Source organism: Colletotrichum acutatum, assembly GCF_030867785.1.
Source record: "Colletotrichum acutatum strain CBS 112980 chromosome Unknown BDZ83scaffold_108, whole genome shotgun sequence".
In the NCBI taxonomy this organism is placed as follows: domain Eukaryota; kingdom Fungi; phylum Ascomycota; class Sordariomycetes; order Glomerellales; family Glomerellaceae; genus Colletotrichum; species Colletotrichum acutatum.
The window spans coordinates 3,376-18,065 of NW_026849102.1; the positions used below are offsets into that span (position 1 = coordinate 3,376).

A 14,690-nucleotide genomic window follows, 5' to 3' on the forward strand; every position below is an offset into this window, starting at 1 on the left:
CCATGTACTCACCCCGCCGAGCTGTCAATGACACAGTGAGTGATGAAGGCAGGGCTGGAAGAGGATTCAAGTGGTAAAACTGCTCCCTCGGGGATAGCGGCACCATAGCAGGAACTACCTAGTAGATGGCCATATCTGACAGGTAAAGGATCCAACGATAGAGACAAGTAAGAAGGTACAAGACGACAGGAACAGAAACGCTGGAAGCGGATAGGGTGGCGGGTCGCAGGTTGGCAAGTTCCCGCGCACCGGCGCATCGAGGCGCATCCAACGCGCATAGAAAAAAGAGAGAAAAAACCATACAACCCCCGGTCCCCCGTTGCTCCTGCGTCATTCCCAGGCGCACACGAGGTGGGGGGAGGGGCAACTCTGAGGGGGCAGGATCAGGGGTTGGCGGGGGGCCAAACAACTCAATGGACTGGACCTTCCTCTCCTTCACCAGTGTACTTTATAGAGAGGGAAAGAAGGACGGGAGAATCAGATACTTCGCGCTTAGGAGCCTTATCTACCGAACGCAAGTACTCTACCTAGGTAAGGTAGGTGACACTAACCTCACCTTCCACATTTACAGTACCTTACCTAGTTGCTTAGGTAGTAAAGTACATGGCGGATAGACACATAGGCGATCAAACAAAAAGACAAGGTGCAAAGGATACCGAGCTCATTATCATCTCAGTCGTAGCTTCCACTGCCTGCTTACATGATTTCCCGCCGTCTTGATCACATACAAAAGAGCACTCCCCTCATCCCTTCCCGAAGAATCTCTTGCTTTTCCACGATAACTTCTCTCTCTCTCTCTCTTCTCATATTGAGTCCTTTACTTTCTATTCCAAGATACCCCCGATTCTATAGTCTACACCTCAAACACTGCCCAGAATGTCTCAGACCTCCCGCACCTTCACCCTCAACACGGGTGCCAAGATCCCCGCCATCGGTCTGGGAACCTGGCAGTCCGCCCCCAACCAGGTCAAGCTCGCCGTCGAGGCCGCCCTGAAGAACGGTTACCGCCACATTGACACCGCCTTTGCCTACCAGAACGAGAAGGAGGTCGGCGACGGCATCATTGCCTCGGGCGTCCCCCGTGAGGAGATTTGGCTCACCACCAAGCTCGACAACCCCTGGCACAAGCGCGTCCCTGAGGCCATCACAAAGTCCCTCGAGAACCTCCAGACCGACTACGTCGACCTCTACCTCATGCACTGGCCCTCCAGCACCGACCCCGACGACCTCAAGAAGCACTACCCCGACTGGGACTACGTCGACACCTGGCGCGAGCTGCAGAAGCTCGTCGACACCGGCAAGGTCAAGAACATTGGTGTCTCCAACTTTGGCCTCACGCACCTCGAGCGCCTCCTCAGCGATCCCTCCACCAAGGTATTTCCTCCAGCATTCTCCCCCTTTGACAATTCCCATACTAACAATAGTTCCAGATCGTCCCCGCCGTCAACCAGATCGAGCTTCACCCCTGCAACCCTTCCCCCAAGCTCCTCGACTACTGCAAGTCAAAGGGCATCCACGCCACCGCCTACTCGTGCCTGGGCAGCACCGACTCCCCTCTCTACACCAACCAGACTCTCCTCGAGATTGCAAAGTCCAAGGACCGCACTCCCCAGCAGGTCCTCCTCCAGTGGGGCCTGGCCAGAGACGTCAGCGTCATCCCCAAGTCCGTCTCCGAGGGCCGCATCAAGGCCAACTACGACCTCGACGGTTGGTCCCTCACCGACGACGAGATCAAGAAGATCTCCGCCATCCCCGACCGCTTCAAGGTCTGCGACGGCACCTTCCTTCCCGATGGTGTCAAGGTCTTCTTTGGCGATGATGAGTAAATGCTCGGTTTGGATAGCAGTGTAATGAGTGAGGAAAAAGTGGTGGACTCACATAATGAGTTGAAAAAGAAACGAAACAAACGCTACGGCGTGAATAACACATGCTGCTACGCATAGGCAGCTAGGACATGATAGTCCTTGATATACATGAAATGAATAAACGAAGTTAAAAAGAAGAAAAAAACCTCTTCGTCCCACTCATCAGAACCGCTCATCAAAGCTTCGGCTTGTGCTTCTCTTCCCTCAAAATATCAGCGACATTCTCCCGCAACTCCTTCGCAAAATGCTCCGCGTCCTCATCGTCCAGCTCTTCCCTCCGGCCCCGCCCAAACATGGTGAAGCTCTCGCTATACCGCCCGCTCGCACGGATCTCGGGCCGCGGAATGAGGTGAAAGTGCATGTGCATCACGACCTGCGCCGCAGCGGCTCCGTTATTTTGCACCACGTTCCAGTCCTCCACGCCCGTCGTGCGCGCCAGGGCGTTGGACAGCACGCGCAGGTACCTCCCCATCTCGGCCGACTCGTCGGGCGAAGCGTCGGTGAGTTTCGGGCGGTGGGCGCGCGGGCAGAGGAGGAGGTGGCCGCGGGATAGGGGCAGGATGTCGAGGAAGGCGATGAGAAGAGGCGTGGAGAGGACGACGAAGGCGGGCGTGGGAATGCGGTTTGGGTCGAGAGTCGCGTTTTCGCCTTCGTCTTGTGGGGGTTTGGAGGGGTCGTAGGGAGGGTATTCTGTTGCGATTACGCAGAACGGGCATTGGCCTTCTGGGTGGGATACGCCCGCATCGAATTGGGAGTTTGGTGTCATGATGGAGTGGTCGGGGGCTGTATCGTGGAGTTTGTGGTGGTGTGGAAAGCCGGGGAGAGCTTTGGCATTATCGGGGGTTGATTGTGCTGGGGGAGTCTAGAAACGCCCGCTGCGTTGTCTGGTGTCGTCGCTTTGAAAGTATGACAGAGTTTGAAGAGATTTTATCAGACTAGTGAGGGAAAAAACGAAAACTAGAGGACAATGCGAAAGACGTGAGGTTCGTTGGACAAGGTGCGGCGTCCAAGAGATGTTTCTTCCAAAACCCCGGGAAGCTCTCTCCCCAGGAAATCAGGGCGGCAGTAAGGTACGGGGGAAGGTACGGAGAGCAAACGATAACCTCGGGAAGTGGACCAGCTCAGACGCCCCACCTGAAATACTAGAGCTCCACCGCATCACTGCACACCGCCCAACTTTCTTCCTTTTTTCTGCCGCTCCTATGCGCCCTCACCGCCTGACAAATTGTCATCCCAGCCCCACCACGCCTTCTGCCTGCATTTCCAATCCTGTCGCCTCTTTGAAGAAAATCGCCAAAACTGCAATATCCGACGCGCCGTAACCTCCCCGGACGCATCGACCCTCTCAGCCGCCGCACTATACCTCACCGAAGGACTCAGACTACTACAAAATGTCCCGCGAAGCCTACCAAGTCCCCACCGCCGGCGCCGCCTCCGCGCCCAGCGCGGCCGCCTACCAGTCCTACGGCTCCGAGGGCCCTCAGATGCAATATCTCTGCGGCGACTGCGGTCTCAAGTTCCAGCTGCGTCGCGCCGATCCCATCAGATGCAAGGAGTGCGGTTGCCGTATTCTTTACAAGGAGCGGACCAAGAGGTGAGTTCATACATGCCATGGAGATGGGCAGGGAATGTGGTATTGGGAGAGCATAAACTGACTGTGTGGGATAGAATGGTTCAGTTCGAGGCGAGATGATTGGGATTCAAAGAAGGATTGAGAAAGAGGATTTGATATTCACGCGATGTTTGTATGCTAGAGGGGAGGGGCGGAACGGCACTCGCGACATGATGCTGCGCATTCGAGAGTCGGAATTGGATGACACACGGAGCGGTAGACTCGAGATTGAGCAGGAAGAGCACCTTGGTTGGTCTAGACCGGAGCCGCGGTAGATTATTCAGCAGGGGGAGTCGCACTAGGGACTTGTATGACAAAGAGCCAACCATCAATGCAAAAGAACAACGCATATGATGCGCAAGGGCTGCGGGAGTTCAGGGTTGGGGGACCAAAATCATTTAATAGAGCAAGGCATTCTTCTGCACCTGTTCCTTCTCCTTTTTTCTTTTCGAGGTATCTCATGATAATGCAGCAACCATCTAAAACGCCATCCCCTTGCCCAATTGTTCGTTCATTTTATATCAAATAAATGTGACCCGCGCGCGTGTGCTGCGACATCTCATGTCGGTCGCGTGTGCAAGTACTTTGCAAAACTGCCATCAGCCATGATGGAGTCGCCCTCGGCCTCCATAGCCGCCTCATACCGAGCCTGAAGGCCCTCGCGGTCATCCTCGTCATCCGGCATATCGTCGTCGTCCACATCGCTGGCGACATCCACACCATCGTCATCGTCGTCGACGGGCTTGACGACCATTGGCTTCTTGCCGGCGTCCACCGACATGCCCTTCATCATCTTCTCCACCTCGTGATCGCGGGCCAGGCGCTTCTTTTCTTCACGCTCCTCGCGTCTGCGCTTCAGCTCGGGGAGGTAGTCCTGCTTGAACTCCTCGGCTTTCTCCTCCACCGCAGCGAAGAACTCATCCATGCCTGTACCCAGACGGGAGCTGACGGGGACAAAGCTCAGGTGGGAGTAGAACTCCTCGAGCATGAGACTCATGGAGTTGAGGAGGCTGCCCATGTAGCCGGAGCCGCCGCTGCCGCCCTCGGAGGTTTCGTAGCCGCCAATCACGTCGCTCATCTCGTCTTGCTGAAGAGCTTGCTGGAAAGCCTCGAAATCCGTCATCCACTCCTTGGCAAACGTTGCGTCTTGCACATCGGTCTTGTTGAAGACCAGGATCATGGGGAGCTTGGTCTTGTAGAGGATACTGCAGGCGTACAGCATGTTGGACATGAATGTGCTCGTGGAGGTGGTTCGGGGGGTATCAATAACGTAGGCGATGACAGTCGGGAAGGAAGACGCGAGAGACTCGAGAAGGATGGTTCCACTGGCGGACCAAACGAATACCTCAATCTGTCCGGCTGCGGCGGTGTTAGCAAAGGGTAAGTCTGTCGAGTTATTCAACAGACGTACGAGTATCGACTAGAATGTTCTTGATGGGCTTCTTGTCGGGGTTCGCTGGGTCTGGCGCCGCACGCTTGTCGAGCAGGTTGACGATTTGGTCGACTTTGGTTGCGAAGAGGTTCAGTGACGTAAGGATACCGCCGTTCGGCCCCAGGTTGTACTGCTTCATGACCTCCTCATAGTTGACAGAGTCGCGGATGTCAATGTTGCTTTCGAAAGGGACGTTGAGCACAGCGGGATCCAGGTTGATCACGTATGGGGGATCCTGCTTGCCGTGCAGGTATGAGTTGATGCGTCGCATAAAGGTCGTCTTGCCGGAGCCTGGTAGTATTGGTCAGCGACACAGTGAGCGCACGACGCGGTTGTGTATTCCTTACCGGCCATGCCGACGACGACGATGGCGGTCGGGGTCTGAGTGGCCGCATTCTCGGCGGGGATTTCTGCGGATGTTGAAGCCATTCTGATGTGGTGATGGGGATTCGCGTGTGGCTCTTCCACGGAGTGTTTGATTCTCGTACAGGCGGTCGCTAAGAAAAAAGTTCTGGAAGAGTTGCAAGAGCTGAGTGCCCCGCGCGGGGCGTCGGAATGAACGAAACCCCCCTGTAAGTTGTACATAGCGACTAATCAGTCACCCCCTGTCATTGCCAAAATCTTGATGGCCCGTGCTGGGAAAGTGACGTTCCTCCCGCGTCGCCAATTCGTTCAGGGAACCTGCAGAAAAACAGGCCACTGCAGCTGGTAGCTCTATTGTTGACTAGCAAGCTTCTCATCTCTAAGCACACCAACGATGGACGGCCTCGACGAATTCGAAAAGGCCCTGGCAGCAGAGAAGGGTGAGAAGGAGCGCATCGAGCGCGAGAAAGAAGAGCGTCGACAGAGGAAGAAGCAGCGCAATCACCATCATCACCACCGCGATCGGTCTTCTGACAGACATCGGGAACGCGATCGCGATACACACCGCAGTCGAGATGGCGACCGTGACCGAGACCACGACAGGCATCGACAGCACAGATCCCGTCGCCATGAAGAAGATGGGGAGGATGGTCACAGACACAAGCGCTCTCGTCATGAAAGGGACGACGAGGAGCGGCGATCGAGGCATAGGCACAGAGAAAGAGACGAGGAGCGGCGGACGGACACACACGAAAAGCAATCAGATCCGAAAGAGGACTTGCCCATTCCGGACGAAGAAACACCACAGAATCCCAAGGATGCAGAGACACCGCTCATGCGCGATTCATGGATGACTGCGCCGTCAGCCCTCGACATCGACTACGTCCAGCGAAAACAGAAAGAGGTTAAGCCACCACCAAAGGAAGAGCCACCCAGGGTTATCCACGATAGAGAAATCAACAGAGACTTCTCTGACGTAGCCAACGTTCCGACCTCGGATGAGAAGCTTGTGACAAAAGAGCGGACGGTCAATTACACATTCGGAGACAATGGCTCTCAGTGGCGCCTGACGAAACTCAAGGGAGTCTACTCCATGGCTGAGGAATCTGGCCGGTCGGTTGAAGATGTTGCTCTCGAGAGATTTGGTGACTTGCAAGAATTCGACGACGCGAGAGAGGAAAAGATCGAGATGGACAGGCGCAAGGTGTATGGAAGTGGTTACGTGGGCAAGGAGAAGCCTACGGGAGACCTTTATCGCGAGCGCATGGAGAAACACCGACAAGACGAGAAGTCCGCCGCACGGGACGATACCCAAGATGTGGAACAGGGCGTCATCATCCCCGACAATGCCATGCAGCATACGCCCATGGACCAGACCGCCTTGAATAGACTGCGAGCTCAGATGATGAAGGCGAAGCTTCGCAGAGCACCGGATGCTGCCAAATTGGAAGCCGAGTACAATCAAGCCGCAGCAAATTTTGCCACGAACGGGCCGCAGTCTGTTGTTCTTGGTGTCATGGATAACCGAATGCTGGCAGGGACTCGTGGTGAGGTCAAGGCCATCGAAAACAAGCGTGGGCGGGAGCGCGGGAACGTTGAAGCCAACGAGGACATGTCAATCGAAGACATGGTTCGCGAGGAGCGCAGGACCCGCGGTCAAGCAGGCGGCGAAGGTATGCGGCTCGCTGAGCGCATTGCCAAGGACGGCAAATTTGACGACGATCTCGATTACATGGACGAGAATGCGGACAAGCTTGCCAAGCGAGTTCACAAGTCCGAGGTCAACCTCAAGAATGTGGCCGTCAACGAATATCAAAAGGTGTCACGGATTTTGGACAATTGTCCGTTGTGCCATCACGAGGACAAGGGACAGCCTCCTCTGGCACCGGTCATCTCTCTTGCCACGCGCGTATTCCTGACACTGCCTACGGAACCTGAGGTCAGCGAAGGCGGCGCTGTCATTACACCCATGGCGCACCGCAAGAACCTGCTGGAGTGTGACGACGACGAATGGGAAGAGATTCGGAACTTTATGAAGTCTCTGACGAGAATGTACCACGAAAAGGGCCAAGAAGTCATTTTCTACGAGAATGCGGCCACGCCGCAGAGGCATCTCCACGCGGCCATGATGGCTGTGCCGATCCCGTATGAAGAGGGCGCGACGGCTCCGGCCTACTTTAAAGAGGCCTTCCTCACTACGGAAGACGAGTGGTCGCAGCACCGGAAGATCATTGACACGGCCGCCAAGGCAAGAGATGGCATGGGCAGGATGGCGTTCCGGAGAAGCATCGCAAAGGAGATGCCCTACTTCCACGCGTGGTTCACGCTCGACGGCGGCCTCGGGCACATTGTCGAGAACTCTGACCGCTGGCCGAGAGGAGATCTTTTTGCAAGGGAGATAATCGGGGGCATCCTAGACGTCGGTCCGGACGTAATCAAGAAACAGGGACGGTGGAATAAGGGCGACCGGAGAGTCGAGGGTTTCAAGAAGAAATGGAGGAAGTTCGACTGGACCCGCGTGCTAGCCGATGGTTAAGCTTAACCACAAATGGAACGTAATTATCATAGCTATATCAATATCCGGAGCATCGACGTGATAAACCTCGGTTGAGAGTTCCGAGAGGGCCGTGAAAGGATTGGTTTGAGGTCTGGGGGGAGGCTGGCACGTTGGCTGGGCCCCCCAATTCCAGTATGTTTTTTCTCGAAGCTTCATCCCCGCCCCTGTCACCTGATGATGCCAACGGCCACCCACGTCGAGGCCCAGACTGCTGGAACTTGGCACCCCCAGCCAGACCAACGAAGCTATTGTTGCTACTGTAACTCGTTGGAGGCACAATATCCGAAAATTGCGGGCGAGCAGGGGCCCACCACCTCCAGGTCGCGCAGGCGCACCAATCGTCAGCGTGCCGAGTCTGGGGTCTCCCCCGGTAACCCCGCGATGAGTCCCCGCAGTTCGGGCCGTCTCCATTCTGTCAGCTGCTGCTTTGCTTGCCGTCTTGAGTGCTTCTGTCCGCTGGGAAATCTTCCGTCGAATGGTCACATTGGCCCGAGAGACAGCAAGGGCGAAGAAAAAAAATTAACAGAGATTGCCGAGACCCGTGACGACTGACAGCTCGCTTGCGTTTATTTTGAACCCTTGCCAGAGTGGTGAAATCATGGTTCGACTTGATGCCTAGCCCGGTGGGCGGCGAGGGGAGGTGTTCCCATTGATATATAACATGTCTGTTACGTCGTCGAGGGAGAGGTTGAGGGACTGGCTCTTTGTGTGTCTCAACCGCTGCGATATCATCTCATCATGAAGTTGCTCTCTCTCCTCAGCCTCACGGCTCTGGCCACAGCTGTTCCGGCCCCGGAGCCTGTCAAGTACGTTCACACCACTTACATTTCATCACTTACACCGAAAACATACACCTTGAGGCACTGGAACAATGACAATGGGAGGCTAACATGAAGAACCAACAGCCCCGGCCCCGGTCACGGCAAGCCCTTTTTCTACAAAGGCCATGACCTGAGCTCCCTCAAGATGCTCGAGGAGAACCAAAACATCTACATCGACACGGCGCGCGGCAACGCGACTCGCCCGGCCGATGATATCCTCGCCGACGGCGGCATGAACGCCGTTCGCCTCCGCCTGTGGGTGAACCCGCCCGACGGCACCTACGGCCTGAACTACACCATCGACCTCGCCAAGCGCTTCCAGGCCAAGGGGCAGCGCATCTTCTTGGACTTCCACTTCGCCGACAGCTGGGCCGACCCGCAGAAGCAGCCGCTGCCCGCGGCGTGGCCGACGCAGCTGGAGCCCCTGGCCGGCACGCTGCGCAACTACGTCCGCGAGACGCTCGTCGCCTTCAAGGACGCCGGCGTGACGCTGGATATCGTGTCGTTGGGCAACGAGCTCCGCCACGGCACGCTGTGGCCTCTGGGCCAGGTGAACGTCGACGTGCAGCCGTGGTCGGCGCTGGTCAAGAACTTTACCAACTTTGCGACGCTCTACAAGGCCGCGCGGGCGGGTGTCAAGGACGCGACGTGCGCGGGCGTGCCCAAGCCCGAGGTCATGATCCACCTCGACAACGGCTGGAACCTGACGCTGCAGGAGCGGTGGTACGGCGCGCTCGTCGACAACGGGGTGCCGCTCTCGGCGTGGGACAGCTTCGGGTTTAGCTTCTACCCGTTCTACGGCACGTCGGCGACGTTTGCGAACCTCAAGAACACGCTCAAGGTGCTGGGCGAGAAGTACGGCAAGCCTATGCAGGTTGTCGAGACGGATTACCCTGCCATCTGCAACGGGCAGTGGAACCCGATCCCCGAGTCGTCGGAGCCGAGTATCCCGTACAATGTTGATGGACAGGTGCAGTGGATGAAGAAGCTGCTCAAGACTGTGAGGGAGACGCCCAAGGGTCTTGGACAGGGTGTTTGGTACTGGGAGCCTGGTGAGCACTACTCTTTTCTGTTTACTGATTGTGAACTGGGATGCTGACTTTTTAATAGCGTGGTTGAACAACACGAGCTTGGGAAGTGACTGCAACGATGCCGTCTTGTTTGAGCCGGATTACAGCCAGTGGCCCAAGACGTTTGGGTACTCGCGCTCGTCTGTCAATGTCTACTTGGAAAAGTAGGCCGGTGCGTCGCACTGAGGGCAGGAAGGTCGAGGTTACAGTCTGAAGAGTTGCGGTCTGGGCTTCGGATAGCTTGCCCTTGAGCAATGGCACGAGAGCAGTACCTCAGTCACAAGTGACAAGGGGATATAACTGTCGCTTGAGTCAGAATAGTTTCGATACTAATGATAATTCAAAAATACCCCAAGGTTACGGAGTTCAATTTGAGTTGGCTCTTGGGATGGTCTCAATTCTCACTTGACTCGTCCGTTGGTCGGAACTGTTGAGATTGAGGAAGGCTGTCGAAGTGTAATCTTCCGCTCCCATTCTCTGTTTCCAGGCCACCCCGCTGTTACTGGCGATACTTGAGTTGTTGCAACTTTTGACTGTAATAGCTACAGCAAAAGACTGAAGTGGGCTCCGGGGAGAATGCCATCCATGCCCTTCAAACACTTTACCACATCCATCAGTTGCGAGCCCCTTTTCTTGGTGTTCAACTACACAGCAGTTACCTGGCTCCCGGGAAGCGAACTGCATCAGGTTGCGGAAAAGGGGGGTATCTGTCCGGGAAGTCTGTTGCGATGGTGTTGACGTTGCCGACGGCCGGCAACTTGTGGATGGCTAGCATTGACACGGTGAATGCCCCGACTCAGTTGAAGGGTGTCTTCATCTCTTCATACTTTTCAACCATTATTCTTGAGAGATTGCGCAGGAGGGAGGCGTTGGGAAACAAAATGTGACAGATTAAACAAAGTGGTATGCCGCGATCAGGTAAGATGGTCAGGGTTCATCCTGCCGGGCAGGACCCCTATGTTTAACAAGCTCATGCTTTCACCGCAGCGCCGTTCCGTAACTCTGTTTCGATTGGGCGCGAGGCGGGAGGGCGTCATAGTCATAGCCTTTGGACAGATGAGATTGTTGGGAAGGTAAGTGACTTGCTCATCAGCCGGTCCGTCCTACGGATGGTCTTGAACGAAAAAGCTTGACAAGTACACAAGCACGGCAAGCTTGTGAGTTGAGAAGTACACGGCGAGAAAAGAAGCTTCACCCTGGTACGTCACCAGCCATGCGACGGGAGTGGGAAACAGCGGTTACCCCACGATTGTACGCGTGTATGAAACGGGAGCATTGATCGGGAGAGCGAGAGTCGTGTTTGGGGTTTCTGTGCAGGGACGGGGCTAAAGGGTGTCAGTCGGTTTGAAGAAACAGACGAAGTTTGTGGATAGGAGTGTGTGTTGTCTCGTCTGAATAAGGTGCCTCACACATGAGGTTGTTGCTTGGATGAATACACAACACTGTTGCCATGAGGAGTGAGGTTGTGAGGGTCGGTGTAAGTGAGTGAGTGAGGTGAGGTGAGGTGAGGTGGTGGGTGAGTGACCTTGGACGAGGTGGACACTGACCGGTGAGAGGACCCAGTAGGATGCGGGAAGGAGTTGGTGGGGGACGCAGGCTGGTGAATGCACTGTGCGGCACACGGAGGGGTGCGGCTTCGGTAGGGTCGGGGGCCGTCGGGGAGCTCTTGAGGTCCGCTGTCCATCCGCAGTCTCGTTGTCTGCCCCATGTTTCTGTCCAAACTTGAGCCTTGAGATCAACCGGTCAAGACTGGCCGAGGGTTGGTCAAGACTTTGGTTGTCAAGATCCATTTTTAGCTACCCCAGCACCCTTAGTGGTTGAGGTTCTGCCTGATGGTGATCTGTGGGGAAAGGAAGGCGCCAGCGACACAGTGCTAATCCCGAAGAAGGTGTGGCTTGGTCCGAATATCCGCCGATGGAGTTGAGGGGATTTGAGGAGGAAAGAGCTGTGCTGATGCCTCACCTTCCTTTCGTGGACGGACATCCTTATGGAAGGTACCTAGGTAGAGGACAGGAAGATACTTGTCGGTTGTATCTTTTAAAGTTCCATTGCTTTGAAGCACGCAAAGCAGCAAACCTGCAGCACCATTCCATCGTCTTATTCCCGCCTCTTCTTACCACTTCAGCAAGGCAAAAAAAAAAAAAAAAACCAGGATCAATCTTTCTCGGTTGCAGCCCGCTTCATTACCTGCCGTGCCTGCCATTGCATTGCTCCATTTCTTTTTAGATCCTGTCCCTCCCTCTCCTATAACCCCCGTCGCATTCGTCTTACATTGCTCTCGCCAAGTTTGAAGATCCTTCTTCTTTATTGCTGCTGCTTCATCGGCCTCGCCTCTCCGACTCTCTCGGTCAACCGTCTTTCTGCCTTTCTGTCAGACCAGCGGGAACAAAACCTCCGTCGCCTCCCCCCCAACTCACCAAACCAGCGATAGCGGCCAATCATCCGCCTCCCGTGCGCCACAACGAAGCACATCAGTACCCTTTTCTCGCTACGGTGTCGTCATTCGTCACTCGTCACTTCCCCTACTCAGCCTTTCGAAGCCTCCGCCTGCAGAAAGCACATCCAAGGGTCCTCGTCACCCTCGACCATATTTTTCATCCCTCCCATCGCCTGTCGATTTGCTTGCCAAATCGTTACCTCACTTTTGAGAGGCAATAGACGAATCGATAGCGGCGCACCTTATCGATCCGGCTCCCCAAGCCCGAAGCCAAAAAGCACAAACCGACAGAACCGAACCACCGCCCGGTCGCCGCCCTCTTCTTTCATACTATTCTTTTTATCATTTCCTTCTTCTAGAACCTCTTTCCCATCCCGGGCGCCTCCTCTCCGTAATCCGTCACCATGTCGTGGGAACTCTCTCGCCGTCGCATTGTCCGAGCTGTCAACAGCAAATACATTTATGGACGCCTCGTATGCTAGCCCTTTCCATAGCACTGTCGTACCTACCTACCTGCCTGCTCCGTTTGTTGCTTTTCGTGTTGCTCCTAGAACATTCCTCACACGATTGAATCTGAATCCTTGCTTGGCTGTCTTGCTTTCCCGTCCGCCACCTCCGTACTACCACTTGCGCTTGCGCTGTCTCCTACCTTATCGCTGCATCTCCTCCATCTACCTCGCCTATCGCGCCGCACCTGATTAAATCAACTTTGCGCTGACTTACGAACCTACCTTTAGCCCCTGCTTCACGGAATCATCATTCTTATCGAAATGGCGCTCGTCGCCCGGTTGGTGTCCAAGTTCAACCAATACTACGATGAACGGCCACGTACGTGCCTCCCAAGACTCCCATATCCAGATTTCGCCACACCATGATCCATCATCCATACTGACTCTAGTGTCGCAACAGTGCTCACCATGATGGTGACCAACGCCATCCTCGGTGGCATCGCCGATACGACCGCACAAACAGTTACCGCTCTTCGTCTGAAGGCCGTCCGTAAGCCCGGCGGCGTCGACAAGGACGATGGCATCGCGATCGAAATCCACGACCTCGACCGCAAGAACCCCTTCTACGAGAAGGACCTCATTCCCAACATCAGCAGCCTGCCTCCCCCATTCGACTTTGAGCGCCTGACTCGCTTCATGGCCTACGGTTTCGGCATGGCGCCCCTCCAGTTCCGCTGGTTCAAGTTCCTGTCGGCCACCTTCCCCATCACCAAGACCAGCGCCTTCATCCCCGCCATGCAGAGAGTCGCCTTTGATCAGCTCATTTTTGCGCCCTTTGGTCTGCTGTGCTTCTTCTCCGTTATGACCGTCGCCGAGGGTGGTGGACGCCGCGCCGTCATGAGCAAGTTGCGCGACATGTACATCCCCACGCTGAAGGCCAACTTCATCGTCTGGCCTGCCGTGCAGGTCGTCAACTTCCGCTTGATGCCCATGCAGTTCCAACTGGTAAGTTTGAAAAGTTGAATGGGAGACACTAGTAACACATGCTAACACTACGTAGCCCTTCGTCTCCACGATCGGTATTGCCTGGACCGCCTACCTCTCCCTCACCAACTCATCCACCGAGGTCGACAACCGCCCCGGCGCCCGCGAGGATGACCACATTCGTCTCAGCTGAATTCCACACCTTCCTTTACTTTGAGTTCCTCGCATTTTCAGTCTGCAGGTCGGCATGGGACAGGTCTGGTCGACACCACGGTGAGCATACGAGAAGGTTATACCAATGAAGCACAGTCGTGCTTCGAATTTGTTCGATCGTTACAAAGAAAAAGACAGCAACGGCATTGACGGCATGGGCTGCTGCGACGGTACAGGCGTCTGGTGTTTTGGGTCCACATTATGGATTGAGGAAGGCCTTCTTTTTATCGTCTCTCTTTTGTAGTAAGCAGTTGTAAAACGCAACGAAATTGAACAAGACGGTTCATTCATGATATCTGATGCTTTGAATGATGTGTGGTCTGAGGATGTTGTAATGGCTCTGATTTTGGACCGGCGTATCTCTCGGTGGTATTTGAGTCTTGTCACTGGGAGCAAACCCCGGCCACCTTGGCTATTGAAATTGGTGCTGTAAAATGTCACGGCCAGTTTTGGGCACAGTCCTCGGATCAGGATTGCTGTGTACCAACAATAGCGTATGAAACGAAACCATAAAGTAGCCAAGATGCTGCAGTCCCTTTCCGTGTGTTTTGCCTTGTCTTCCATGTCTCTAGTATCGGGCGATAGTTTGGCTACGGTCCGTTGATTCCGGGCGGATGGCCGTGACCGGGGGGCTGGTTGAGGAAAGCGCAGTTTCTGTGAGGTATCAGACTACCATCACGTCACACACCCATGGCGGGGCAGGCCGCAAGCACCGCAGCACCGCAAGCACCCCCGTTGTCGCAGCTGGCCGATTTAGTGGAAAACCACTGGACAGGGCACCTAAGGTAGGTAGGTCAACAAAGCTCCCCCCACTGACACGCTCAATCTATCTAAGTACCACCCATGGATAAGGTACTTGCAGGCTTGCAGGCTTGCAGCAGCAGGGC

General features: G+C 55.2%; 7 protein-coding genes across 7 annotated transcripts; 5 read left to right on the forward strand and 2 right to left on the reverse strand.

Moving 5' to 3' along the window:
- Window positions 1–876: 876 nt before the first annotated feature.
- Window positions 877–1,826, forward strand: BDZ83DRAFT_586649 (aldo/keto reductase; the record flags this gene model as incomplete). Its single annotated transcript, XM_060505968.1, has 2 exons — window positions 877–1,374; window positions 1,431–1,826. The coding sequence occupies 2 exons, from the start codon at window positions 877–879 to the stop codon at window positions 1,824–1,826; spliced, it is 894 nt and encodes a 297-aa protein (XP_060360853.1).
- Window positions 1,827–2,040: 214 nt separating this feature from the next.
- On the reverse strand, window positions 2,041–2,631 carry BDZ83DRAFT_586699 (HIT domain-containing protein; the record flags this gene model as incomplete). Its single annotated transcript, XM_060505972.1, has 1 exon — window positions 2,041–2,631. One exon carries the CDS (start codon window positions 2,629–2,631, stop codon window positions 2,041–2,043), a length of 591 nt encoding a protein of 196 aa, XP_060360854.1.
- Window positions 2,632–3,256: 625 nt separating this feature from the next.
- BDZ83DRAFT_722564 (DNA directed RNA polymerase) lies at window positions 3,257–3,558 on the forward strand (the record flags this gene model as incomplete). Its single annotated transcript, XM_060512482.1, has 2 exons — window positions 3,257–3,459; window positions 3,534–3,558. 2 exons carry the CDS (start codon window positions 3,257–3,259, stop codon window positions 3,556–3,558), a joined length of 228 nt encoding a protein of 75 aa, XP_060360855.1.
- A 334-nt stretch (window positions 3,559–3,892) lies between these two features.
- On the reverse strand, window positions 3,893–5,429 carry BDZ83DRAFT_633822 (uncharacterized protein). Its single transcript, XM_060509054.1, has 3 exons — window positions 5,257–5,429; window positions 4,889–5,200; window positions 3,893–4,836 (listed from the first exon to the last, which is right to left on the reverse strand). The coding sequence occupies exons 1-3, from the start codon at window positions 5,336–5,338 to the stop codon at window positions 4,037–4,039; spliced, it is 1,194 nt and encodes a 397-aa protein (XP_060360856.1). The 5' UTR covers window positions 5,339–5,429; the 3' UTR covers window positions 3,893–4,036.
- A 1-nt stretch (window position 5,430) lies between these two features.
- On the forward strand, window positions 5,431–7,927 carry BDZ83DRAFT_633825 (CwfJ C-terminus 1-domain-containing protein-like protein). Its single transcript, XM_060509055.1, has one exon. It carries the CDS (start codon window positions 5,667–5,669, stop codon window positions 7,806–7,808), a length of 2,142 nt encoding a protein of 713 aa, XP_060360857.1. The 5' UTR covers window positions 5,431–5,666; the 3' UTR covers window positions 7,809–7,927.
- A 661-nt stretch (window positions 7,928–8,588) lies between these two features.
- Window positions 8,589–9,987, forward strand: BDZ83DRAFT_28482 (family 53 glycosyl hydrolase). The gene is made up of 2 exons (XM_060502157.1): window positions 8,589–9,702; window positions 9,761–9,987. The coding sequence occupies exons 1-2, from the start codon at window positions 8,796–8,798 to the stop codon at window positions 9,886–9,888; spliced, it is 1,035 nt and encodes a 344-aa protein (XP_060360858.1). The 5' UTR covers window positions 8,589–8,795; the 3' UTR covers window positions 9,889–9,987.
- Window positions 9,988–12,561: 2,574 nt separating this feature from the next.
- BDZ83DRAFT_655302 (Mpv17/PMP22 family protein) lies at window positions 12,562–13,783 on the forward strand (the record flags this gene model as incomplete). The annotated part of the gene is made up of 4 exons (XM_060510792.1): window positions 12,562–12,630; window positions 12,895–12,985; window positions 13,067–13,611; window positions 13,667–13,783. The coding sequence occupies 4 exons, from the start codon at window positions 12,562–12,564 to the stop codon at window positions 13,781–13,783; spliced, it is 822 nt and encodes a 273-aa protein (XP_060360859.1).
- Window positions 13,784–14,690: the final 907 nt, after the last annotated feature.

Excerpts from the sequence above, each read along its gene's own strand:
- BDZ83DRAFT_633825 (XM_060509055.1), top strand. The coding sequence starts at position 5,667 with ATGGACGGCCTCGACGAATTCGAAAAGGCCCTGGCAGCAGAGAAGGGT.
- BDZ83DRAFT_28482 (XM_060502157.1), top strand. The coding sequence starts at position 8,796 with ATGCTCGAGGAGAACCAAAACATCTACATCGACACGGCGCGCGGCAAC. Across the intron at positions 9,703-9,760 it reads TGTTTGGTACTGGGAGCCTG|CGTGGTTGAACAACACGAGC; the intron begins GTGAGCACTACT and ends ACTTTTTAATAG.
- BDZ83DRAFT_633822 (XM_060509054.1), bottom strand. The coding sequence starts at position 5,338 with ATGGCTTCAACATCCGCAGAAATCCCCGCCGAGAATGCGGCCACTCAG. Across the intron at positions 5,201-5,256 it reads CGTCGTCGTCGGCATGGCCG|GCTCCGGCAAGACGACCTTT; the intron begins GTAAGGAATACA and ends CAATACTACCAG. Across the intron at positions 4,837-4,888 it reads GAACATTCTAGTCGATACTC|CCGGACAGATTGAGGTATTC; the intron begins GTACGTCTGTTG and ends ACACCGCCGCAG.